Source organism: Tupaia chinensis, unplaced genomic scaffold, assembly GCF_000334495.1.
Source record: "Tupaia chinensis unplaced genomic scaffold, TupChi_1.0 Scaffold144899_1, whole genome shotgun sequence".
Classification (NCBI taxonomy): Eukaryota; Metazoa; Chordata; class Mammalia; order Scandentia; family Tupaiidae; genus Tupaia; species Tupaia belangeri.
Genome location: NW_006204759.1, coordinates 1,684,047 through 1,710,296, shown reverse-complemented (window position 1 = coordinate 1,710,296; position 26,250 = coordinate 1,684,047). Strand labels below are relative to the sequence as shown.

At 47.2% G+C, this 26,250-nt stretch overlaps 2 protein-coding genes and 1 pseudogene across 2 annotated transcripts in view; 2 read left to right on the top strand and 1 right to left on the bottom strand.

The window, feature by feature from the left end:
- Window positions 1-14,699, top strand: part of SMYD4 (SET and MYND domain containing 4) — a 68,218-nt gene extending 53,519 nt beyond the window's left edge. Inside the window, exons 6-11 of the mRNA XM_006167554.3 lie at window positions 7,555-7,737; window positions 8,158-8,321; window positions 10,301-10,433; window positions 12,270-12,386; window positions 12,819-12,942; window positions 14,352-14,699. Of these exons, the coding sequence (XP_006167616.1) occupies window positions 7,555-7,737; window positions 8,158-8,321; window positions 10,301-10,433; window positions 12,270-12,386; window positions 12,819-12,942; window positions 14,352-14,505 (875 nt within the window). The 3' untranslated portion in view covers window positions 14,506-14,699. The remainder of the gene's footprint in view (window positions 1-7,554; window positions 7,738-8,157; window positions 8,322-10,300; window positions 10,434-12,269; window positions 12,387-12,818; window positions 12,943-14,351) is intronic.
- Window positions 3,521-5,519, top strand: LOC106733763 (40S ribosomal protein S2 pseudogene; annotated as a pseudogene).
- A 3,935-nt stretch (window positions 14,700-18,634) lies between the features above and the next one.
- SERPINF1 (serpin family F member 1) overlaps window positions 18,635-26,250 on the bottom strand; it is a 13,448-nt gene continuing 5,832 nt past the window's right edge. Inside the window, exons 3-8 of the mRNA XM_006167553.3 lie at window positions 24,515-24,713; window positions 22,741-22,896; window positions 22,121-22,324; window positions 20,785-20,927; window positions 19,723-19,933; window positions 18,635-19,009 (exon numbers count right to left, since the gene is read on the bottom strand). Of these exons, the coding sequence (XP_006167615.1) occupies window positions 18,750-19,009; window positions 19,723-19,933; window positions 20,785-20,927; window positions 22,121-22,324; window positions 22,741-22,896; window positions 24,515-24,713 (1,173 nt within the window). The 3' untranslated portion in view covers window positions 18,635-18,749. The remainder of the gene's footprint in view (window positions 19,010-19,722; window positions 19,934-20,784; window positions 20,928-22,120; window positions 22,325-22,740; window positions 22,897-24,514; window positions 24,714-26,250) is intronic.

The window sequence follows — 26,250 nt, the reverse complement described above, 5'->3', positions numbered from 1 at the left end:
GACAGACAGAGAGACAGAAAGCAAGAAATCACCCCCCTGGGGGGATGGCCACGCCGCAATCCCTTCTCCTCTATTGTCCTCTCAGGATCTTGGGCACACACACACACACACACACACACACACGCCTGGTGTGAGTTTAAGCCACTGGGTCCAAGACTCGAACCACGGTTGACTACATGGGAGTCCAGTGACATAGCCATTACATCATCTGCTGGTCCTAATAAATAAATTTTTTTTTTTAAATAAATAAGCATTTAAGGTTGGGGTATACAGAAATGACCGTAATATGTTAGAGAAACAACTTTCAAATCACTCCATACACCATATTGCCAAATACGTTGAAAATGTCAAGTGAACTGTGTAAGTTATGTGTTAGTTGGTTTTTTGTTGTTATTGTTTTTGTTGCTGTTGTTGTTTTTAATCATCAAGGGAGAGAGAGAGAAAGAAGACACAGTTAACAGCTTTCACTTAGTGATCCTACCTACAGCTTCAGCCAGCCAAGGTCAAGGGCACATGAGTCCATGAACCTGGGACCTTCCCACATTGCTTCAGCTTTGCAGAGCTCTGTGTTACCCCTGTGCCGCCATGGTTGGCTATTTGGCATTTATGATGATTGATCAATCTCCCCCCAAATGAGTGCCTTAAATAGCCTCCAGTTTTATTTAGTTCTGATTGTGTGGGTTGACAGAAGGCCAAGACCACTGGGATCATTGGAGCTTCTCATAGCTTTGTCCCATCTTCCAGTAGATGAGCCTAGGCTTCCCCCTCTGGCAGTCGACGGGTTCTAAAGGCCAGCATGAAAGGACAAGTCTCAAAACAGAACTACTTTCTTGGACCACTGCTAATACTCAGTAGTTTAAGCAGGAGAAATGTCCAGAACAGGATGTAGGGGAGAAGAAATAAGCATTACCTATTAATAAAGCTGTAAAGTCACATTGCAAAGTTACATTGTATTTATACAGGTATGAGAGGAGATCGTGGACATTTTTGCAGTCCATAACAGGTGTCTTTATCCAGGGATCTATACTTGGTGTGTGCTAATTTATACCTTATAAAATATGTTATTTATATGAAGCTCCTTAACTTGGGGCCAGCTCAAGATGCATCTTTTAGAATGTCTTTACTTCTATTTTAGTGTCTGAAAGGCTTTGGTCTAACCAGTTTCTCCCAGTAGAAAATTCTATGGCTTTTTGGGTGTCCATACTGGGGTGGGATTTAGTGTGGAAGCAGTCCACTTCAGGGTCTGCTGTGTGGTTTAGCCTATACAGATGAGGAGATAGCACTTCCTGAGACTGGATACAAAGAATAATACGCTTACCAATAATGTAGATTTCCTGTTTGTGAGGAGAGGGTTCCCCTCTGTGGGATTTTCATTCAATTAAGAACTGAAAAATATTAAGCAGTGTTTGCTCCAGGCCTAGAAAGTCAGTAAGTCCTTTTTAGGCCTTTATTTTTCCCCAGAAGAGTGGAGAAAGATGACAGTGAATCAGAGAAGCTCGACCACTCTCACTTTCTTTTTTTCTTTTTTGAGAGTTTTTTTGCTATAGGATGCATATGCTCGCCAGAAAGAGACAGACAGAGAGACAGAAAGCAAGAAATCACCCCCCTGGGGGGATGGCCACGCCGCAATCCCTTCTCCTCTATTGTCCTCTCAGGATCTTGGGCACACACACACACACACACACACACACGCCTGGTGTGAGTTTAAGCCACTGGGTCCAAGACTCGAACCACGGTTGACTACATGGGAGTCCAGTGACATAGCCATTACATCATCTGCTGGTCCTAATAAATAAATTTTTTTTTTTAAATAAATAAGCATTTAAGGTTGGGGTATACAGAAATGACCGTAATATGTTAGAGAAACAACTTTCAAATCACTCCATACACCATTTTGCCAAATACGTTGAAAATGTCATAGAAAAAAGACTGCAAGAAAATACACCAAAGCATTATACCTGCCTGACAGAATTATAGATGACTTTTGCTTCTTCTGTAATTTTCACTGTTTCGATTTTTTTTTACTACCACATATCCCTTTTGTACTTTTAATTGGTTTTTAATAATAAAAATAAATGATAAGAACATTTTTTATATGAACATTTTTAAGGTACTTGTACATGTTACCCTCCAGGAAAGTTATACCAGTTACACGCCCACCAGCAATGTTCACTTTCATTTTTTAATTCAATCTAATTTTGTTTTAGCCTGCTCATATTTCTAATCTTGTTATATCCCTTTTTATTATTTCTTTGGGGTTCCAACACCTCCCAATTTAGTGTTCTCATTGAATTTCATTAGCAGCTGTTTCATTAGTAGCACAGAGGAAGGATTAAAGTGTTAACTAGGATAGACTTTGACAAAAACCTATAAAAATGTATGTTATTATCTTTGCGTAAGTCTTATTTAATCAGAATTCCTCAGAAACCTCTCTCCATGCTTATCTCAAGGGAAAGAACCGACCACTGAGGATATTCTAGACCTGGCTGTGCGTGAGTCTCTCCGTGGAAATGGTGCTTTCACGTTGTGTCTGATTCATACTTCACCAGGCTTATCAGGGTCTTTGTAACGGCAGATGATTCCATTGCCCTGTGCTTTCTCTCTTCAACAGCCAAAGTGTCTGCCTTTAATTTGGGTTTCTGGTGATTTGACTTGACATACACACTAATTTCTCATTTTGTGAAACATATACCGGGGGGCCAGCAGGTGGTGTAATGTTACATAGCTGAACTCCCACATGGTCTACTGCAGTTCAAGTCCCAGGCCCAAGGGCTTTAAAAACTCATGCGGGGCGTGTGTGTATGCATGCCCAGAAATCCCACAGGAGAATGGAGGAGAAAGGATTGCAGTGTGACCATCCTCCCTGGGGGGTGATTTCTCACTTTCTGTCTCTCTGGCGAGTGCACCCATCCTATAACAAACATCTGTCTTAAAAAAAAAAAAAAAAAAAAAGCCATATACCAGAACAGATATGTTCTAGAAGTATTGTGAATAAATCTTTTTTTCTTTACTTGAATCCCATTTTAAACGCACTAGGGATATTAATGAGGTACACTTTGGTAAAGAATCACTCTTTTTTTTTTTTTTAAATACAAAATGTCACATATTAAATTTGGTTGCTAAGGTACATATATATTCTCACTTTCTATTATCTTTACTAATGGATGACTAATGTAAAATACTGAGTAATTTTTTGAAATCGATACTTAACTTTTTGGAAATAATTAGAGAGATAGTCAACCCTGACAGAAATACCCCACTCGGTTCCTGGGCCTGACTTTTGTTAAAGGATAGTCTATAAATAATTCACGAAGCTGACATTACTCACTGTATTTTGATCATCTTTTTCCTGGGAAAATTTTAGCAACTGTTCTAATATAGATTGCCAGTTATCAGTAGTTGGGAATGCAAGTCAACTTTTAATTATGCAGCAGCTGATTATTCAGACTACAAATCGTTCGTGCCCTGTACTGCTCCTTAAAGCTGCCTACCTCTTAGCATTTTCACTGCTCATTAGCACATGTTCCAGAAGGTTGGCATTGGACAAGGGGGAAAGGAGAGGAAACTCACATCGGTTAAGCACTTAGGAGAAGCTCTGATGAAAGGGTTTAATACACTTTATAGAATTATTAGCTAAAATCGAGTCATTTGGATTCCCTGCACATTGTATTTACTCATTCTATTCTTGACCTCCTTAGCAACAGATAATAGAACTGTTTGCAGAGAGACATTATTCCTATTCTTAACTGTTTCCTATTTCATAGAACATTTTCACATGATGCTTCGTGATAGTTACTCATTGCATTCGTACTTTCTACTCATGTCTCTGGGGGATGGCGTATTGAGATTCCTGACATACACGCAGTGAGACCACATCACTGCATGATTTTCCGTAGCTTTCAAAGTTCAGGCAGTTTGTGGGAAACATGATTTTCCTCATAATTAAATGGAGCCAGCTGAACATGGTTTAAGCTTTCCTGGATGGCCAAGGTTATCTGCACAGTACACCCTCCTGGGCTGCACGTGGCTATTCCGAAGGCCCGCGCAGGTGTGCTGTCTGTCCAGGATCCTCTGCTTAAGTAAAACGTTACAAGTGTAGTAAAACTTGAGTGGGAATAGCGTTGTTGGTCCTACGGCTGTTATTTTTATGTGTTTTCTTCCTCTTCTTCCACTCTGCCACCTGTCTGTTTTGTCATTGTCGGGAAAACCTGCCTCATATAGCCTTGCCTTGTTAGTTCTCTGCTTCTAGATCGCTGAGGCGTGAGGAACTGAATAACCAGCCCAGTGAGAACTGTGTCTAAGTTCTTCTCCAAGAAAACACCAAATGACAGGTGACGCTGGTACAGTGTCAGACACCGGAGGCCCCAGGTGCCCTGAGATAGGCCACAGAGTCTTCATGGACCGTTCGGCCGTGGCCCCTATGGTCAGGGCCGGGACTGGGGCCAGGGCCAGGGCCAGAGCTGGGGCCGGAACCAAGGCCGTGGAGCTGGTGGAAGCAAGGCCGAGGACAAGGAGTGGATCCTGGTCACTAAACTGGGCTGTCTGGTCAAAGACATGAAGATCAAGTCCCTGGAGGAGATCTCTCTCTTCTCCATGTCCATCAAAGAGTCTGAGAAAAAAGTCTTATCAACTTTTTCCTGGGGGCCTCTCTCAAGGATGAGATGTTTTTGTTTGTTTGTTTGTTCTTTAAGAGAGGATTTTGCTATAGGGCATATTTGCTCACTAGTGAGACAGAGAGCGAGAAATCACCCCCAGGGGGATGGCCACATTGCAATCCCTTCTCTTTCAGTCTCCTCTCCAGATCTTGGGCACACATGCACATGTGCCTGACCTGAGTTTTAAGCCACTGGGTCCAGGACTCGAACCGCGGTCAACTACATGGGAGTCCAGCAACGTAACCATGACGCCGTCTGTTGGTCCCAAGGATGAAGTTTTGAAGATCATGCCTGTACAGAAGCAGACTCACACTGGCCAGTGGACCAGATTCAAGGCGTTTGTAGCCACTGTGGACTACAATGGCCACACTGGTTTGGCTGTGAAGTGCTCCCAGGGGGTGGCCACTGCTATAAGAGGGGCCATCATCCTGGCCAACCTTTCCGTCACCCCCCTGCAGAGAGGCTACAGGTATAACAAGACTGGCAAGCCCCACACTGTCCCTCACTAGGTGGCCAGCCGCTGTGGCTCTGCTGGTGTACCTCATTCCTACCCTCAGAGGCACTGGCATCATCTTGGCCCCTGTATCCAAGAAGCTGCTGCTGATGGCTGGCATTGACGACTGCTACACCTCAGCTCAGGCTGCACTGCCACCTGGGTAACTTCACCAAGGCCACCTTTGATGCCATCTCCAAGACTTAGAGATATCTGACCCCCAACCTCTGGAAAGAGACTATGTTCACCAAGTCTTCTTATCTGGAATTCGCCGACCATCTCATCAAGACCCACACCAGAGTCTCCGTGCAGAGGACCCAGGCTCCAGCTGTGGCCACAACATAGGGTTTTGATACAAGAAAAATAAAGTGAATTAAACCTGAAAGAAGAAACAAACAAACAAAAAAAACCTGTGTCACAGCCGGCAGGTGGCGTGGTGGATAAAGGCGCTGAATTCCCACATAGCAGACCGTGGTTCAAGTCTCAGACCTGGTGGCTTGCTTTCTCACTTTTCCTTTCTCTCCCTCGCTTTATCTTTCTCTCTCTGTCTGGTCAAATTTTAAAAAATAATAATGGGGCTGGCAAGTGGTGTAGTGGCTAATGATGCTGGACTCACACATGGCCAACCACAGTTCAAGTCCCATACTTCGTGTCTTGCTTTCTCACTTTCTCTCTCTCACTTTCACTCTGTCTGGACAAATTGAAAAACAATGATAATAAAAAATAAATAATTATTACAATAACAAATGGAATTAAATAAATATTTTTTTAAAAAAGAACTGTGTCTAAAATAAGAGCAGATAGGCCTACATGGGAGTGCGAGGAACTCACATCTGAACTTTGGTATAGAAACAGCTTCACTGGGACCAGCAGTTAGCATAATGGCTATGTCACTGGACTCCCACGTAGTCGACCACGGTTTGAGTCCTGGACCCAGTGGCTTAAACTCACGCCGGGCGTGTGTGCATGTGTGCCCAAGATCCCGAGAGGAGAACAGAGGAGAAGGGATTGCAGCGTGGCCATCCCACCTGGCGGGTGATTTCTCGCTTTCCGTCTCTCTCTGTCTCTGTCTTCCTGGTGAGTGCATGCACCCTATAGAAAAAAACCTCCCCCCCAAAAAAAAAAAAAAAGCCTCCCTGTTAATAGGCCTTTTTCCTTCCCCTTTTCTCATTTTCAACCATGTAGTTCAGCTACTGGTTAATTGTGTTTTAAAGAAATTGCTAGGCCTAGTTCCATAGTACAGTGGTTAAGCACTGCACAGAGGAGGCTGGATCCCACATGGCTGACCAGGATTTCAGTCCCAGTGGCTTGAAGAACGGATAGAGAACGCACATGCATGTGTGCCTAAGGTCCGGCCAGGGTGGAGAACTGGAAGAATAAGAACTGCAGCATGTCCAGGCCCCATTAGGAGTGCTTTCTCTGTCTCTCTGTCTTTCCCTCTTGCATGCACAAGTATGCACACACACTCTCTGGCATTAGAAGAGAGAGAGATTGTTTGGGACATAAAACTGTCTTGAATAAAAATCATTTGTGGGGGACCAGCAGGTGGCGTGATGGTTAAGGTGCTAGACACTCCCACATGGCCAACCATGGTTCTAGTCCCAGACCTGGTGACTTGCTTTCTCACCTTCCCTCTCTCTCTCTCTCTCTCTCTCTCTCTCTGTGTGTGTGTGTTTCACTCCAGTCAATTTGTTCTATAAGCCAACCAAAAGCCAGTTGAACAGAAGCACATTGACTACAAAGTCTTTGGGGAAGTAACCTCAGCAGTTACTCTGGTTCTGTGTGTTCATGAACATTGTGAGACTGTCTGTCTAGAAAGCTCCCTACCTACCAATAATTGGGTTTTCAAATTCTCTTTTTTTCCCCTAAATTCTAATTTTTAGATTTTCTGTGGTAGAGAGACACGATGATTAGGTTCCAGGATTCCAGTGGATTTTGGATTTTTCTCTTTTTTTTGAGAGGTTTTCGCTATAGGGTGCGTGCACTCACCAGACAGACAGAGACAGAGAGACAGAAAGCAAGAAATCACTCCCCAGGGGGGATGGCCACGCTGCAATCCCTTCTCCTCCGTTCTCCTCTCGGGATCTTGAGCATGCATGCATATGCACCTGGTGTGAGTTTTAAGCCATCAGGTTCAGGACGCGAACTGCAGTCGACTACATGGGAGTCCAGCGACATAGCCATTACACTAACTGCTGGTCCTCCAGTGGATTTTTCATGTGTTGGTTCGCTTGGCCTCGTGGAGACCAGGGTTTGCTGAGTCATGCTGCATCTAACTGATGCTGGACCTGGCTGTGGAGCTGAGACTCAGACGGGCTCCAGGCCCAGCCTCCCAGCTCAGCCTCTGAGGAGTGGACGGTGAGGCCAGGACTAATGTCCTGACACATTTTTCCCTCATGCTTTCAGGGTCTAAAGGAAACATTGTCACTGACAGCAGGCAGGTACGCCTTGCCACAGGCATCTTCCCTGTCGTCAGCCTCCTGAATCACTCCTGCAGCCCCAACACCAGTGTGTCCTTCAGGAGCACCGTGGCCACCGTTCGCGCATCCCAGCGGATTGGAAAAGGGGCAGAGATCCTCCACTGCTATGGTGAGTCATCCCTCCTCACCACTGTCCTGCCTTCTCAGCAGCAAAGGACAGGGTGGTAAGGAGTGAGCCACTGGGCAGGTGCCTTTACCTGTCCAGTGTTTGTTTCCTGGAAGAGGCCATGCATCCCTAGGCCAAATGAAAAGACCTTCCTAGGGCCCTATTGTAACTCGGCCATCATGCCTCTTGGTGTTTAATTCCTATAAACTTCCCATTCTGAAAATGGACTAGGAACAACTGCTCGGCCTCTTTTCCTTCCTGTCCCAGCAACTCAGCTGCTTCAGTATCTAGGGCCACAAATGTTTGCGTAGAGGTTACCCGTCCCAGGGCGAATAATCATCCAGACTCTGCTACGCTGATGGTGTTTAATAGTGTTTGCTTCTCTCTTGCTTCAAACATTGGGTGAGGGTGCTCTGTCTCCAGGGCCTCACGAGAGCCGCATGGGTGTTGCTGAAAGACGACGGAAGCTGAGGTCTCAGTATTTCTTTGACTGCCACTGTCCAGCTTGCGAAGCAGAGCAGCACGGGACGGCTGCAAGGCCCAGGTGGGAAGCGTTCCGTTGTCACAGCTGCAGAGCGCTCATGCAGGTAAACCTCTCTTCTCTCTTCTCTTCCCTACTTTTCCCAGTGGTCAGTTAGTGAGCCCAGAGGCCGTAAATCACTAGGAGGAAGCCATCGGGGCTTATAGGATCCGAGAGCAATAAGAAACATCACTGCCGTCTTAGCCAGCCATCCACGCACATTGATTTCTGCTCCACGGGGACCAGGGAAAGGGTGGGTTTAGTAATGCTTCTCTTATAAGTGACAGAAAATCCCATCTCTACCAGCTTAAGGGAGAAAAAAGAAAGACTGGAAATTTATTTGCTCAAGTAAGTCATTGAAAAGTCCCTTGGGACCAGCAATTGGCCTAATGGCTATGTTGCTGGACTCCCATGTAATTGACCACAGTTTGAGTCCAGACCCAGTGGCTTAAACTCACTCCAGGCGCATGTGCGTGCGTCACCAAGGTCCCAAGAGGAGAATGGAGGAATTGGCCTAATGGCTATGTTGCTGGACTCCCATGTAATTGACCACTGTTTGAGTCCAGACCCAGTGGCTTAAACTCACTCCAGGCGCGTGTGCGTGCGTCACCAAGGTCCCAAGAGGACCTGTCTCTCTGTCTCTCTGGCGAGTGCACGTGCCCTATAGCAAAAACCTCTCCAAAAAAAAGAAGAAGAAGAAGAAGAAGAAAAGTCCCAGAGTAAGGACTAACTCAGATACAACTGGATCCAGGTGCTTGAATAATGTTGCCAGGACCCAGTTTTCCATCTCCGTCTCTACTGCATTTCGTCTGTTAGCCCCATCCCATCCTCACAGACTTCCTTCTGGTGGTGTCAAGATGGCTGCCAGCAGCTCCAGCCTCCTGCCCTCCCTGCCCAGGAGGATAAAAGCATGTACCACTCCAGCAACACCAAAAGCTTCGCTGTGCTTCATTGGTCTGATGCTATAGCTGAGGGAGATCAGAGCCACATGGTTTTCCTCCAGCCCTTCAGGCCAGAGGATTGTGGTACATCTGAGCCAACAATCGCCCGCAATCAGCTACAGGGCACTGACCGAGGGCGGTTGAGAGAGGAGCCTCAGGACCCTCTGGTTGCTGTTGCCAAGTGAGGGCACAGATAGTGGCATCCAAAACACAGCACCCAAGAGGTTTTCTGTCTTTTTTTTTTTTTTGGAGAGGTTTTTACTATAGGGTGCGTGCGCTCGCCAGACAGACATAGAGACAGAATGCGAGAAATCACCCCCCAGGGAGGATAGTCACGCCACAATCCCTTCTCCTCCATTCTCCTCTCGGGATCTTGGGCACGCACGCACACGCGCCCGGCGTGAGATTTAAGCCACCGGGTCTGGGACACGAACCGCGGTCTACTACGTGGGAGTCTAGCGACATAGCCATTACGCTAACTGCTGGTTCCCCCGGCATGAGTTTTAAGCCACCGGGTCCGGGACGCAAACCGCAGTCGACTATGTGGGAGTTCAGCGACATAGCCATTACACTAACTGCTGGTTCCCGAGGTTTTCTGTCTTTTGAAGGCCACAGGGTGTGCGTGCACACTTGCACATGTGAGAGAAGAAGACAGAGGATACGGTGTACTTACTAAGGGAACCATGAGTAAAATGCAGACCAGGTTGTAGTGGAAAACCGAAGCTGAAAGCCCAAGGTCAAATGTGGGGAGGCCTCACCTAGCACTTTTGATTGCTGTCCCTCTTTCCCTCACTCTGTCTCTCTTACTTATAGAAGAAATAAATACACTTTCTTTAAAAATGAGGGGGCTATTAAGGTGGAAAGAAATTGCAGAACCATGTCAGTTCTATTCCAAAAATTAAATCTCTAGGTGTGATCAGCTACTGCTTTCATTAGAATTACTTCTGTCACATCAAATTCAGTCAGACTTCGGTCAGGACCTAATATTGCAAGAGCTTCTTTTCCCCATAGGGTCAGGAAGTATGGCATGATCCTATAATGAAAGCACATACAGTGTTGCTCACCAACTCCGGGATGGGAATAAAGACAAAGCTGACTTCCACAGGGAGACGACATGCTGAGCTGTGGCAGCAGGTCCTGTACAGAACGTACCAGCAGGGATCACCTCGTCTCTCGCCTGCAAGGCCTTCAGCGGCAGGTTGGGGTGGCCCGGAAACTTCTCAGAAATGGTAAACTAGGTGAGACTCGCTCCCTCCTTTGATCCTCCTGCCCCTTCCTTTTTATTCATTCTGTCACCTTGGATGTCAGGACACTCAGTAATGATTGAAGAACTGCATTTAATTATCCCCAAGCCAGCCACAAGATGGCTACATAGCCCAGTGAGACCAAAGCCTCAGCAGCTCAGTTCCTGAGGTGTCCTTGAAATGATTTAGGCTCTTGTTTCCTTATGCGTCAGATGTCTAAGTTAAAGTACCCCTGACGACTGAAGGGCTATCTCTGGCATCCAGGAGTTTTGTGCAATTCCAGAAGTTCATTGTCATTTATTTTAATTCCAAGGCCTAGTGACCTAACTTCCTAGAATGGTTGTTCTACTTCATCAGAGCCATTCTCTTCTTTTTTTTTAAAGAGAAATTTTTGCTGTAGGGCTTGTGCGCTTGCCAGAAGACAGAGAGACAGAAAGCGAGAAACCCCCCCCAGCGGGGATGGCCACACCACAATCCCTTCTCCTCCATTCTCCTCTTGGGATCTTGGGCACCCACACACAGGTGCCTGGAGTGAGTTTTAAGTCGCTAGGTCCGGGACTCAAACCGCGGTGGACTACATGGGAGTCCAGTGTTGTAACCATTATGCTAACTGCTGGTCCCCAGAGCCATTCTTGTCTAGAAAGCAGTAGGGTGTATACCCAAGAGATCGAAGTTCCCCTCCTCTTTCAGCAGAGGAGCTGCGTAACTCCCTTACTCTTGAAAACTTTGTCTTAGAGCTTGGCATCCTGGGTATTTACTTACCCTAATTTATGAAAATTGTCCCCTGGGGCAGGCAGGTTAAGAGTGGTTAAGGGTGCTGGACTCCCACATGGCCGGCTGTAGTTTGCGTCCTGGACCTGGTGGCTTGCTTTCTCGCTCTCTCGCTCTCTCGCTCTCTCACTCTCTCTTGATCTCTTCCTCATTGGTCAGATTAAAATAAGTAAATAAATAAATAAAGTTAAATAAAATAATTCTTTTTTTTTAAAAAAAAAGGGAAAACTGCAGCGGGGATGGCCACACCACAATCCCTTCTCCTCCATTCTCCTCTTGGGATCTTGGGCACCCACACACAGGTGCCTGGAGTGAGTTTTAAGTCGCTAGGTCCGGGACTCAAACCGCGGTGGACTACATGGGAGTCCAGTGTTGTAACCATTATGCTAACTGCTGGTCCCCAGAGCCATTCTTGTCTAGAAAGCAGTAGGGTGTATACCCAAGAGATCGAAGTTCCCCTCCTCTTTCAGCAGAGGAGCTGCGTAACTCCCTTACTCTTGAAAACTTTGTCTTAGAGCTTGGCATCCTGGGTATTTACTTACCCTAATTTATGAAAATTGTCCCCTGGGGCAGGCAGGTTAAGAGTGGTTAAGGGTGCTGGACTCCCACATGGCCGGCTGTAGTTTGCGTCCTGGACCTGGTGGCTTGCTTTCTCGCTCTCTCGCTCTCTCGCTCTCTCACTCTCTCTTGATCTCTTCCTCATTGGTCAGATTAAAATAAGTAAATAAATAAATAAAGTTAAATAAAATAATTCTTTTTTTAAAAAAAAAAAAAGGGAAAACTGTCCCCTTAACTTGTATTTTAGAGTTAGGAGACGTAATGGCCATCAGTGGAGTACAGAGTTAGTTGTGTTGGAAAGCTGACGTTGGAAACCCAGGGCGAACGTGGGGAGGCCTCACAAGAGAACAGCCACCGGCATTTTGGTTGGTGTTAACCATGGAGACCAAGGTTCAGCCTGTATTCAGCCCGGCTGATACGTGATTTGAGGCCTGGGTTCTCATTTCGAGAACTGGGTTTTCCTCAACAACATAGTGAGGCATTTTTCCTTTGGATCAATAGAGCAAGCTATTCAACAGTTATTGGGGTGCCAGCAGGATGCCGAGGACTTCCTGTCACCAGAACACACCGTGGTAGGAGAAATCGAGGACGACCTGGCCCAGGCCTACGCTGCCCTAGGTATGGCCTGTGTGTTCGTTTTCTGTGTGAGGAGGTCTGCCTTGTGTGTCTGTTTGGTCATGGCCCAGCCTTATTTGGTTGGCCGAGGCTGCTCTCCCTTCCATTCAGCTTTCCTGCCTCTCAAAGTGCTCATCCACAGTTGACTATGGTTCTTTTTTGGAATGTAACTCTTTTTTCACCAGAGGATGTGTTCAGTCACTAGAGAGAGACAGAGAGGGAGAAGGAAAAAGCACCCCCCCCCCAGTGGGGTATGGTCTCACCATGACCCCTTCTCCCTTTGTCCATCCTGTTGGGATTTGGGGCACCCATGCTCACATACTTGGTGCGTTTTTGAAGCCACCGGGGCCAGGATTAAAACAGGAGGTGGCTATGTGGGATCTGGATCCATCAGATCCACCTGGTCCCTGGAACATGGTTTTTCTTTCCTCACAGGGGAGTGGCAAAAGTCAGCTACCCACCTCCAGAAAAGTCTCCGAGTGGTCGAGGTTCGCCATGGGCCGTCCAGTGTTGAGATAGGCCACGAGCTCTTCAAACTGGCTCAGATCTTTTTCAATGGGTACGTCAGTCTTTCCTCTTCCTAGTACTTTGCCAGGGCACATTCTGTTCTGTTACGAGGTCTATGTACTTTTTTCTGTGGTGCTTTTAAGCATGTTGAAACGTCTTCATTTCCTCTTTAGGAGAGATCCTTGCCTTCTGTTTTGCTGACAAATTTGAAGCTTTAGAATTTCCTCCTGAGATACGGGGGAAGCTCTTAGATCTGAAGAGAATTTCCCCGAGCACACTTGCCAGGCAGTGCCCCCCCTCCCCAGCATGGCACTCCTCATTCCTCTCGGGTTAATCACACCCCCTAGGCTCTCCTATTCCTGGCATCCTCAACTTCAGGGTCTATGCCCTCTCACTGGCTTGCATAATCCTTTTAAAGCAGTTGTTTTCAACCAGGAATGGTTTTGCCCCCAGATGATATTGGGCACTGTCTGGGGACATTTTTGGTGATTGCGACTTGTCTGCAAGGGGAGGAGGGCAGGTGCCATTGGCATTCAGTGGGTGGAGTCCAGAGGTGCTGCCAAACCCCCTGCAGTGCACAGGATGCCCTCCCACCCCCACAGCAGAGTTCTCCAGTCCAAGAAGTCGGTAGTGCCAAGGTCGAGCAACCCTACTTTAAATATTAAAAGGAAAATCCTTTGCAGAATTTTCAAGGAAAATTTGAAAGAATTTCAAAGAAAATCCTTCAAAGTGGATGCCTCATCCACTTTTGCTACTGAGATGATTTGGAAGGCCTAGACTGCAGCATTCCTGGATGGAATATCTCCAGCCTTGATAAAACTGCTGCTGGGGTACATTGGTTTGAGAAAATAAAACTTGACCCTAAGATTATAAATGGTAGATGGGGGACTAACAGGTGGCGTGGTCGTTAAGGCACTGGATACTCCCACATGGCCAACCACGGTTCTAGTCCCCAACCTGATGGCTTGCTTTCTCACTTTCCCTCTCTCTCTCTTTTTTTGCGTTTCTCTCTGGTCAAATTAAAATAAGTGAATTAATAAATAAAATTCAAAAGAAATATATACAAATAAATAAATGGTAGATGGACCTGATAGGCCAGACAGAGGCCATTGAGTCAGAGAAAGAAAATAACTGCAGAATTAAGTCACAGGTAGGTTTGCTTACCCAAAAATAAAATCCCCTGAACAAATCTTGGGGTAGATACCAGACTCAAATGTCTCCTATTTTTCTCAGGATTCTGGAGTCTTTATAAAATTTTTCATACCTTTATTTTCAAACTGTCTTGCAGTATGTTTGTGAAAGTGTATTTTCAACCCTTCTGGACTGTAAGATCTTTAAGGACAGATCTTATACAACTTATCTTATACAACTTTGTATTCTTCATAGTGCGTGAGTAGGCGCTCTGTTGATGTCTGCTTGATCGGACGAGTAAGCTAACCCCTCTTACGTCCCCTGGCCCAGGTGTGCAGTACCCGAAGCTCTGAACACAATACAAAGGGCAGAAGAGGTCCTGCTGGTGCACTGCGGCCCTTGGAATGATGAGATCCAGGAGCTCCGAAAAATGAAATCCTGTTTATTGGACTTGTTGCCCAGCCCTGGGGGGCCTTCAGCATAGGGTTCTGAGGGGACATTGACTTCTGGGAAAAGAACCCATGGAAGATGAGTTAAAGAGGTTCTTTTGCGGACCAGCAGACAGCACAAAGGTAAAGACATTGGTTCCGACGTGACTGACAGCACAGATCAAGTCCTAGATCTGGAAGCTTAAAAATCATACTGGGCACGTTTTTGTGCTTGCCTGAGGAGACTGGAAAAAAAGGAATTGTGGAGGAACCAGCAGGTGATGTGCTGGTTAGGGTGCTAGACACTCCCACATGGCCAACCATGGTTTGAGTCCTGGACCTGGTGGCTTCTTTCTCTCTCTCTCTCTCTCTCTCTCTCTCTCTCTCTCTCTCTCCGTGCGTGTGTGTGTGTGTGTCTCTCTCTCTGGTCAAATTTAAATAAATAAATGAATAAATAAAAGTAAAAATAAATAATTCTTAAAAGAAAAAAGGGATTGTGTCACCCTCCCAGGGGGAGGGTGATTTCTAAAGAGAGAGAGAGAAAAAATGAGAGCACACGCACACATGTACCCTATAGCAAAAACTTAAATTTAAAAGGTTATTTTGCTGCTGAGCTGTCCTCAGGAAAGACAAGACATCCAACAGTTCCAAGCCTCTAGCATGTGACTGCAGGGAAGACTCGGAAGGCAGCACTCAGAGACACTCACCTATTTTGGTGAATGCTTCTTGAAATAGTTAACTTCCCTCCAATGAAAACTCCCAGTTCCCAGAAAAGACTTTAAGCTGGTATCTAGAGAGTACAAGTCCTTTAAAAGGATCTTAGCTGATCTTCAGGCATCTGGATGTCAGCCTGGGCTTCTGGCTAGATTCCAGCTCGCTAAATGATGGCAGTCTGTTTCCCTGGAACATTCCTATGGCTTCTAGGGGTAATGAAATGTTGTGTACCTCTCCAGTAGGAACCTAAACTCTTAGTTGTATTGTAATTGAAAGACAATTATAGGGACCAGCAGTTAGCATAATGGCTATGTCGCTGGACTCCCACGTAGTCAACCACGGTTTGTGTCCCGGACCCGGCGGCTTAAACTCACACCGGGCACATGTGCGTGCGTGCCCAAGATCCTGAGAGGAGAATGGAGAAGAGATTGCGGCATGGCCATCCCCCCTGGGGGGTGATTTCTCGCTTTCTGTCTCTCTGTCTCTCTGTCTGGTGAGCGCACGCACCCTATAGCAAAAACCTCTCCAAAAAAAGAAAAAAAAAAAAAAAAAAAGATGATAAAATAAGACAAAATTAGTGAGGCCCCCTCACCTCTAGAGAAACACAATTCTACTTATGGTCTCTGGCTTCCTCAAATCCTTTGCTAAAACTGATAGAGTATATCGTGGCCAGTAGTTGGTATGGTGATTGAGGTGCTGGACTTCCCCATGGCTGACCACAGTTTGAATCCCAGACCTGATGGCTTGCTTTCTTTTCTTCTTCCTCTCTGTCTGTCTCTCTCTGGTGAATGTACAAGTCCTATAGTAAATTTAATAATAATAATAATAAAATTAAATAAGTAGTTCTTTAAAAAAAAATACTGGTATAGTGTAAATTGTGGGTGGAGAAGGGGTCAGATAATGACGCGGTGGTCAGAAACAATGTTCTGCAAAGCAGTCCTATGGGGGAGGTTTCCTGGTTCAACTCCTGAGGCCTCCCTGAGGATACTGGGCACGTACTTGTCCAGGAGCTGGGGCTGCTGCAGGCTGGGAGGTGGATCGCAGCCTCAAGGCCTTGTTGAAGCTGCTGTATCTCTGTCTCTCTCACTCATGGGATATATAAATAAATTATCCTTTCATAAAAGTGTGAATAAATACAAGGGTACTTGAAAAGTTCGTGAAAAAAAGAAATTAGAGTATAGGATCATTTTGGTGCAAAAATAATTTTAAGGGGGCCAGTAGCTGGCATGGTGGTTAAGGCTCTGGACACCCACATGGCCAATGGTGATCTGAGCCCTGAACCTGGCCACTTGCTTTATAGTTTCTCCCTCGCGACCTCTCTGTCTCTGCCTCTCTCTGGAGAGCACATGCCCTATAGCAAATTTTAAAATAATAATTAATAAAATTACAGAATAATAATTTTTCTTTTTCTAATAATTATTTTTAATTAATTAATTAATTTCTAATTTTCTATAGGACACATGTGCTCACCAGAGGGAGAGAAAGTGAGAAAGCAAGCCACTAGGTCCAGGACTCAAACTGTGGTCACCCATGTGGGAGTCCTGCGCCCCAGCCACCATGCTACCTGCTGCCCCCCCCATGCATTACCTTTTCACAATATGTGTTTTCCATAAACATGTTGAGCCCCTTGTAAATACAGGGCTGTTTTATTGTTGAACAGTTTCTTCCTGGGATGATAACACTAAATTTATTTTCTAAATTCATTTTATTCTCTAGCTTTCCTTGTATATTCTCCACAGTCTCAGTGACCAAATACTAATAAAATCAAACTTGTAACGATGACTTTCTAAGACACATGCCTGCTTTTTGAGTTCTTCTGTTAGCAAGCCTGAAAAGAGACTGCTTGCTTCTGTTAGATCTCCTCAAGTTGGCAAGGAAATACAGATTACATGAGCACTGGGAAAGCAGAAAATACCAAGGGTGTGGACATTGCTGCTTGTGGTTTTGAACTCAAGAGACAGAGGCAGGGATGACTGTGCCCTCGCACCAGGACGTATAGCAGTAGTCCGGACCCTGTCCTGACCAGGAGCTACAAGATTCTCTGAGTCTGAACCATGGTTGCTCAATCAGTACTCGCGCCCAGAGGAGCTGGTGGGAAAAGAGGTCAGGTCCACAGGTCCATACTGCCTTTGAAAGCTTGCCCACTCTGCCCATGCCCAAGAAGTGCCCATTGGTTGCCGGGGCATTACAGTCGGGAGATGAATAGCCTGGAAGCTGCCTGGCAGTAGCTCTTCAGGAAGCTGAGTGTTTGGAATATAGTTAGCATTCAAATATTTGTTGAATGAAGGGCTGGCAGAATTTCATTTCACCTCCTTTCTAATAACCCATTGTGGCACAGCAGTGGCCAGTAAGATTTTTTGGTAGTTTTTTCTTTCTTTCTTTCTTTTTTTTCTTTCAGGTTTTTACTGTAGGATGCATGTGCTTGCTAGAGAGACAGAGGGAGACAGCGAGAAGGAAAGTGAGAAGTCACCCCCTAGGGGAGATAGCCTTGCCACGATCCCTTCTCCATTCTCCTCCTGGGATTTTGGGCACACACGCACACGCACCCAGTGTGATTTTCAAGCCACCAGGTCCACCAGGTCTGAGACTCGAACCACGGTTGGCCATGTAGGAGTCTAGCACATTAACCACCACCCCACCTGCTGACCCCTTCTTTTTTCTTTTTAACTGGCAGAGGATGTGTGCACTTACCAGAGACAAACAGAGCACCCCCCCAGGGGTATGGTCACACCACAGTCCCTTCTGCTCATTTCTCCATCCTGTCGAGATTTGGGACATACACATGGACCCCAGCATGTTTTCCTCAAGGTGCCAGGGCCAGGATTTGGTTATATTGTGTTTGGTTATATGGGCTCTCTTAACCATAAGGCTATGGGACCAACTCAGGAAAGCCTTTTCAAGGAGAAAAACTTTAAGAATTTCTTTTTAGGACAATTCTATAGTTAGTCTATTCCAAACACTTGGCATGTTTCATATTCCTAAAAAAGGCTCTGTTATACTTCGTAAAATAGGCATACTTCCTTAGAAAGAATATTTTACAGTTTCTACATATCAGATCCTATTTTATGTGTACTGAAGAACTTTCTTTAAACACTTTAGAAGATAATGATTCTCCAAAGTTATAAATGACCTCTTTATCTGTCCATGTAACATATCTTCATTGTCACATGTAACATGAACTCAGCTGGGGAATACCTGAGATTTCATAAAACCTACAGTCTGGTTTATTTTAGAGCATGCTTCCCTGATTGTGGGGGCAGGAAATACCCTGGGGGGTTACAATGAATGGTTCTGGTATGTAGCACTGCAGAGCAGAAAAGCAGTCCCCGTATTATACAGCACAGGTAAGTACAAGTTCTTACGAATGGTAACCCTCTGCCGAGTTTAGAGAGAACCAAACTTCAAGAACAGGACCTGCAAATTCCTAAAGGGAACAGCTCAAAATAGAAGGAGGAACAAAGTAACAAAAGCTAAGGATAAAGCTCTTTTATTGTAAAGTACACACTGAAGTTACAGGGGGAGCCTTCATGTAAGATAACCTGCCATCCCTCTGGGATTTTTCTTCTTGGAACACTGAACTGGAACATTAAGTGCCCCTGGGGTCTAGGATTTTGCCGATGAAGAGAAGCGCCCCTGTGTCTGTGTCCCTCAACACAAAGATGAAAGGTTGGTTAAGGTGATAATCTAGGGGGAAGGTGAGGTGGGCAGGCTGGAGCCCTGGGCTGGGGGTCGTTGCTGCCCCATCCTCATTCCACTCGAAGCCAGCCCGGTGTTCCACATGAGTAAGCTTTATGCTTTTCCCAGTGATCTTGCTGAAGTCTGGTGAATCAAACAAGGATTGCAGCTCTGCAGAGATTGAGAAAGATTGCCATTAAAACCCTGCCTTACAGGACCAGCAGTTGGCATAATAGCTATGTCACTGGACTCCCATGTAGTCGACTGCGGTTCGTGTCCCAGAACCGGTGGATTAAAACTCGCTGGGCGCATGTGCGTGCGTGCCCAAGATCCCGAGAGGAGAATAGAGGAGAAGTGATCGTGGCGTGGCCATCCCCCCTGGGGGGTGATTTCTCGCTTTCTGTCTCTCTGTCTCTCTCTGTCTGGCGAGCACATGCGCCCTATAGCAAAAACCTCTGAAAAAAAAAAAAAAAAACCTGCCTTACCCAGCACCCCAAGGGAAGTTATAGTCGCAAGCAAGCAGAGAGTGAACCACTACTTTTGGCCTTCTGTGAGGTATGTAGAGCTCTGAGACTATAGAGAATGAAGTGACTTGCCCAACAGCACACAGCGAGTGAGGTTAAGGTTAGAAACCAGGTCAAAACCTGCTTTGAGAACCATTGTTCTGAGCTCCTGTTGCAGGAGGTATGCTCGTGTGGCTAAGGAAGAGGTCTGATGAGGAAGGCAGGTCAGTTATCCCCTCTGGCAACTGTTAGAGTTGAGGGACCATCCAGGGCCTATGTGCAAAGCCATGGAGCCTTTGAGTTCTGTGTAGCAAGGTGGAAGTCTCAAGGTGGAAGTCAGCCACCCCCACCCCCAAGAGCAAAGGGGTCTCACACACATACTTAGCTCCTGCAGAGACTTGGTAACTTCGCCTTCGTAACTCAGCTTCAGTTTGGGGATGGTCAGGACTGCCTGGACAGTCTTCAGTTCTCGGTCTATGTCATGAATGAACTCAGACGTGAGGCTCTCTTCTATCATGGTCAAGTTCTGGGTTGCTTTCAGGGGCAGGAAGAAGATGATACTCATGCTCCCAGTCAAGGGCAGCTGGGCAATCTGAAATGGCAGAGAGGAAGCACGTGGGTTAGTCCTTTGGGGCCTGGGAGCCTAGAGGTAGCTGTCTTCTTTTTTTTTTTTTTTGGAGAGGTTTTTTCGCTATAGGGCACGTGCGCTCGCCAGACAGACATAGAGACATAGAGACAGAAAGCAAGAAATCACCCCCCAGGGGGGATGGTCACTCTGCAATCCGTTCTCCTCTCGGGATCTTGGGCATGCACGCACACGCGCCTGGTGTGAGTTCTAAGCCACTGGGTCCAGGACGTGCACCGCGGTCGACTACATGGGAGTCCAGCAACATAGCCATTACGCTAACTGCTGGTTCCCGTGCTTTGCTGTCTTCTGTGGTGGGGCCCTGGCCCTATGTTTCCCCAACCCTGAATCTATTTAGCAATTGTCCCTGTGGGTTACTGCTTTCTGGGAGCCCATCTTCTTCTCATGTTCTTTCAGAAAGTAGGCTCTTGGTGCCAGCAGGTGGCATTGTGGTTAAGGCTCTGGATTCCCACATGGACGACCACTGTTCAAGTCCTGAACCCAGCGACTTGAAAATCATGCTGGGCACGTGTGCGTGCATGACCAAAATCCTAAGAGAAGGGAGGAGAAAGGGTTGTGGTGTGGCCATCCCTCTTGGGGAGTACCTTACAGTACCTTAATCTTCACAGCAAGCCCTGAGAGAAAACGTTTTCATAACACCCCCCAACCCGGTTTTAAGAAGGAAGTCTCAGAGAAGTTGTTGACTTGCTTAAAGTCTCACAGCAGGCAACATTTAGACAGCTGTCGGATCCCAAAGGTCATTCTACGCCCACTACACTGGCTCTCCATCCTCCCCCACCCACCCTACCCCTACAGACCTTGCAGCTGAGGTCGGAATCCAAGCCATAACGTAGCATAGCTTTAGGGTCTGACATCATGGGGACCTGCACGGTCCTTTCCTCATCCAGGTGAAAGTCCTGCAGGGAAGTCTTTCTGGAGTCAAACTTGGTTACCCACTGCCCTGGAATAAAATGAACAGAGTGTCCTGAGCCCCAGGAGACCAGAAAGGGGGACCAGGCTATGACTCCAGTGTATGTTGTTGAAAATGATCAGCCGAAGGACTCTTAGTTGCCAGAGGCTCTGACACATCAGGGAACAGCTCTGCCTCAACCTACGCGCTTTGGGCCCCAGTATTTCCAGGATCCTGAATACCTTCCGCAAGCAAACTCAGAAAGAAATTGCTATTGATGATCTTCCTCTCTAGATCCTGCAAGTTCCACGATAGCCTGGGAGAAAAGTCAACTACATACACTTCTGCAGTGGGGTCTCGGGGACAGAATCAAAGCGGGTCAGTGCTGGAAGGCACTTCCGAGAGCATCTATCTGCTCACCCCTCATAGCTGCAAAAGCCCAGAACCCCCACCGTGTCATGTGACTCGCCAAGGCTCCCAAAGTAAGCGGGTGACCAGGCTCCTTTGTTTAATGAGGACTTTGATGTACTGGGGCTATAATAACTGCTCTTTCACTCCCTGGAGAGCCAGGCTTGAAGTAGGAAGCCCCTGAGCTTTTCTCTAAGAGCCAAGGGGGGTCTCTTCTTGCCGCTACCTCAGAGATGATTTTAAGGGGAAGGAGGCCTTCCGTCCTCACCCAAGGCCTTATGAATGGGGCTGGTCTCACATGAGGCCTGTGGCATGATCTCTGAGCACACACCTCAGCCTAGGAAAAGAATGGCACTGGCTAACTACCGACAGTTTACCGGGCACCCGCTGTACCCCAGGGCCAGCACGAGGCCTGTGAGAATGAGACACCGCGCACGCCAGGTGTGTGTGAAGGAGCTGTGTGATCCTCACAGTGAAGGTGAGAAGGTAGGCCCACGAGGGTTATGGAACTAGCAAAGGCAGAGTTGGGATTTAAACCTTGTCTAGCTCAAAAGCTAGAAACCAAACGTGACGAGCCCGCCAATGTCTATTCCTTTTTCCTCTCTGTCCTCCTTTCTCCACAAGCGTGTTGGCTGTGTGCATGTTTTGTAGACACTCGCACTTTGCCTTAGATCATATGACAAGCAGATACGCTTCAGGCACATGAGTTGTCAGATCCACCACGGGCTTTGCCACTGGGTTCATGTGGGATGAGGTCTCTGATTTCTCTCCTTTCCCAGCCCCCTCTGACACCTGCTACCCACCCTTGGCCAAGAGAGAAATGGAGAAGCCCTCACCCTTGAAGTAAGCCACACCGAGAAGGAGAATGCTGACGTCACTGGGCACCTCCCTCGTGGACCTGGCAATTTTCCCTTTCATCTGGGCCTGTACCCAGTTGTTCATCTCCTGAAGATCTATGCGAGCGTTGCCAGTCAGGATTCTGGGCCTGGTCCCATAAGACTTTTCCAGTGGAGCAACAAAGCTGGATTTTATCCGCAACTCTGGGAGGAAATGGAGCAGAGGTTAGTGTGTGAGAGCTAAACCAGCACTGTGTCTTTGAGAGTGCGCGCGCTAGGCTTAGGTCCTGCTCTAGCACGCAGCGGGCCCCGACCTCCTGCCCAGGGTCTGCCTGGGACTTGCCAGGACTCCTGCTCGCTTCCCCAGAAACTATTCAGGGAACAACAGATTTCACTCATGGCTGTTTCTCTTAGTTACCATCCTCCCTGCACCCTCCTGCTGCCTTCTGCAGCCTACTTCCTCTTTCTGATCCTCCTAGGGCTCACAGGGCCGTTTCTTGCCCACCAGTGCCAGGCCTGGCCTGAGCGTACATGATCTGCGATTTCCGAAGAAACCCCCAGCCTGGAGCATAGAGGAACCCTGAGCTCCTCAGGCAGCCCAGGCTAGAAAAATGACTCACTCCTCTCAAAGGTGATCCGGGAAGCGCTCTTGAGGTTCTTCTGGGGGGCCGTGACAGCAGCAAGGAGTTCCTTGTAGGTGCTGTGGATGTCTGGGTTGCTGATCAAGTCGTAGTAGAGAGCCCGGTGAATGACGGATTCTGTTCTCTGCTCCGCTCCTGCCAGAGATGAGGATTTGCACCTTGATAGCTGTCCACTGGGGCCCAAACCAGGTCCTCTCCCAGGACAGGGAATCTTTACGCTTATACTGTGTCCACGGAGAGCCTGAGTAAGCTAACACCGGAGACGTTTTAGGTGGGTAAGGAATCTGAAGATGGTGGAAGAAATAGTGACTCTATTCTTGAGAGATTTTCCTGAACCGGGCTAGACATTAGGCCTGGGGAGAAAAAGCAGGGGGCTGAGGGAGATCTTCTAAAAGTTCATGCAAAATGTATATTATGAAAAACTATGCATGGATTTCAAAAAGTGTTGCACCAAAATGGATGTGTACTTTAATTCCTTTTTTCCATGAACTTTTTGAAATCTCCTAAGAGTGGGAATGAGGCGTACTTTCCCCATCAGAGCACATAAGACTATTCTGTAGTTACCTGTTATGGTTTGGATAATGGTTTGTCCCCCAGAGTTTTATGTTTTAGAATTTGGTGTTGGGGGAAGATGAGGCCTTGGGGGCGGTGACTGGTTTGTGGTGATTACATCAAGGATGCAACATTCGGGAATAGATTAGTGATGTCTCACAAGATCCAGTGAGTTCGAGAGCTCACGAGAAACAGTTAGGTCTCGTGAGAGTTGCCTGCTATAAATGAGAGAGAGCTGCCCACAGCTTGCCCACTCTCTGCACGTGCCTGCCATTGTCTACATCTCTGCTGGCCATGCTGTAGGCCTGCAATTTTGGACTTTACAGCCACCAGAATCGTGAGTTCTGCAACTAAACCTCTGTTCTCTTAAGTTCATCCAATCTTAGGGATTTCTGTCAGCAACAGCAAAATAGACTAAGACACCTGCTTTCCCTGTGAATTCAGCTGTGACCCCAGCCGGATAAGTCCATGTCTCCTTGAAGGCGGTTCTGTCCCCAAACCCTAGGTCAGTGGCTGGCACACAGCAGAAGTTCATTTGAAGAATGAATAAGGGGTCCAGCAGATGGCATGGTGGTGAAGGCATTTGACTTCCACATGGCCAACTGTGGTTCGAATCCCAGACCTGGCAACTTTTCTGCCCACATGCTCAAAATCCCAAGAGGAGGATGGAGAAGGGATTGTGGTGTGCCTAAATCCCCTGGGAAGTAATTTCTCACCTTCCCTCTCACTGTCTCTCTCTCGTGAGCACATGCGCCCTATGACAAAAGCCTTAAAAAAAAAAAAAAAAAGAGAGAGAGAGAGAGAGAAGAAAGAATGAATGGGGGCCAGCAGCTGACATGGTGGTTAAGGCACTGGAACCTACACGGCCAACTCCACGGTTTGACTTGTAGACCTGACGGCCTGAAAAACACAAGTGTGTGTGCATGTGTGCCCAAAGTCCTAAGAGGAGGGTAGAGGAGAAGAGATTACAGCAGAGATTTCTCACTTTCCCCTCTCTGTCTCTCTCCAGCAAGCACTCGTTCCCTATGGTAAAAAATCTTTAAAGGAAAAAAACAAAAACAAAGAATGAATAAATGAGTGTTGAAGTCACGGGGTCAGTAGGTGATCCTGCATATGTAGCAACTCCCCTGGGGCCAGCCTGTCTGAGACGCAGGATGGGGCCCTGCAGGTCTGTCCCGGGCGCTCTGATCTGAGCACTTACCCAGCGAAAGGGCGGAGAGTGCCGTGGCCACACTGAGTGGAGACATGAGCACGTTGGCAGTGGGGTTCATGCTGGATTTCACGCGGTACAGGTCATAGCCGAAGTTGGAGACGGCCGCTGCCAGCTTGTTCACGGGGACCTTGAAGAAGGGATCCTCCTCCTCCACTGGTGCCCCTGGGCTGTCGGGGGCTAGCGAGCCCTGACAGGAGACCGGATTTGAGCACAAGGACCAGTGGATCTGAGCTGTGAACTGCTCAGAAGCTGCTCTTCTCTTCCTTGTGGCTTTGAGCGGTGTTAGCACTCTGGCCCTGGGGGCTGTCCTTCCTGGTTTTAGAATTTTAGCTTAATATTGCAATGAAACTTACACTCCCCAGTTATGCACGAGCTCTCCGCTGGGAAGAGGCAGCCCAGAGAGAGAGGACCACCCCACCCCCAGGAAACCCTGTATCTGGCCAGGGTCTGCTCAGCCTTGCTTACTGCTCCCAGGGCTCTGCCCAGACCCTCCTGTCAAACCCTTCCTGTCTTTGATGGCCCCAGTCAGATGTCTCCTCTCCCATCACAGATTTTTCCTGACCACCCCAATCTGAAAGAACCTTATGATTTTTGGAGCTTTTTTCAGAGTCAACTACTCCTTATTTACTAACCACGTCCCACATTCCGGGCTCCTCACTAGGTTGAGTTACTTCATGTTCGTTGATGTATTTGTCAGGTAATGCAGAAGACCAGTATCGCACAAGACTGAGTTCCTTGAAGGCAAGAACTTAGTCTTTTACATTTCTGCCCCTCCCAAATAGGTGTTCAGTAGATGAGAAATAAAAGAATGGTCACAATAGCCTCATAAGGATGGGGGGTTTTATCCCATTTGATTGATAAGGGACAGGGACGAAGATAAGGGTGATTTGTCTGAAGTCACAGTGCTAGTGAGAGGTGAGCTAGAATTCAAACTCAGAACCCATAACAAAGGCCAGGTCTCCAGCCAGCACACCCCAGCTGTCTCTTCCCTTGTGTGACAGGGACCCCCTTTGCCCCTCACTGTCATATAGCATAGGCTCCTCTCCAAGCACCTGTATCTGCCGTCGCTCCCTGTGACGCTCTTTCTAGGCAGGAAAAGGATCTATTCAGACTCAGCCTTTGCTGCGCCCCTAGTCAGGATCTGAGTAAATGTCACCCCCTCAGTGAGCCCCCCTGTGGTACTTGGTAATGAGAAAAGTCTTCACTGGAGCCAGAGGAGGCACAGTGGTAATGCAACTGGACCCTCATGGTAAGGTCCTAGGTTCATATCCCAGGGCCTCCCTGTACATGCTTGGTCACATATGTGCCCATAATCTAGGCTGGCTGAAGCGTGAAACCCTGTTAGGGCTTCCTGTCTATCATTTTGTCTGGTTCTCTCAGAAGATTAAGTGAATAAATTTTAAAGAATGAAAAAAGGTCTTTATTGACGGGACAGCCCTGGACTCTGGTAAAGTACTTTGAATTCTCACTTCAAGATCTTGTTTTTGTCCCTACTCTGTCCCCTGAAAGGCAAGGCCTTTTTCTATTAGCTGCTGGAGAAGTGAACCAAAATCCTGGAGAATTAAAGTCTGCGTCTGACCTGGAACTTGGGTGCCTGCTCCCTGACCTGTCTCCCATGCTGCCTGCTAAGGAGGGGCTGGGGTTGCTGATGCCCCTCACCCCCACCCCCCACTGACCTCCTCCAGGCTGCCTGCCACATTCTGGCAGGTGGCTTGCCCCGGGGG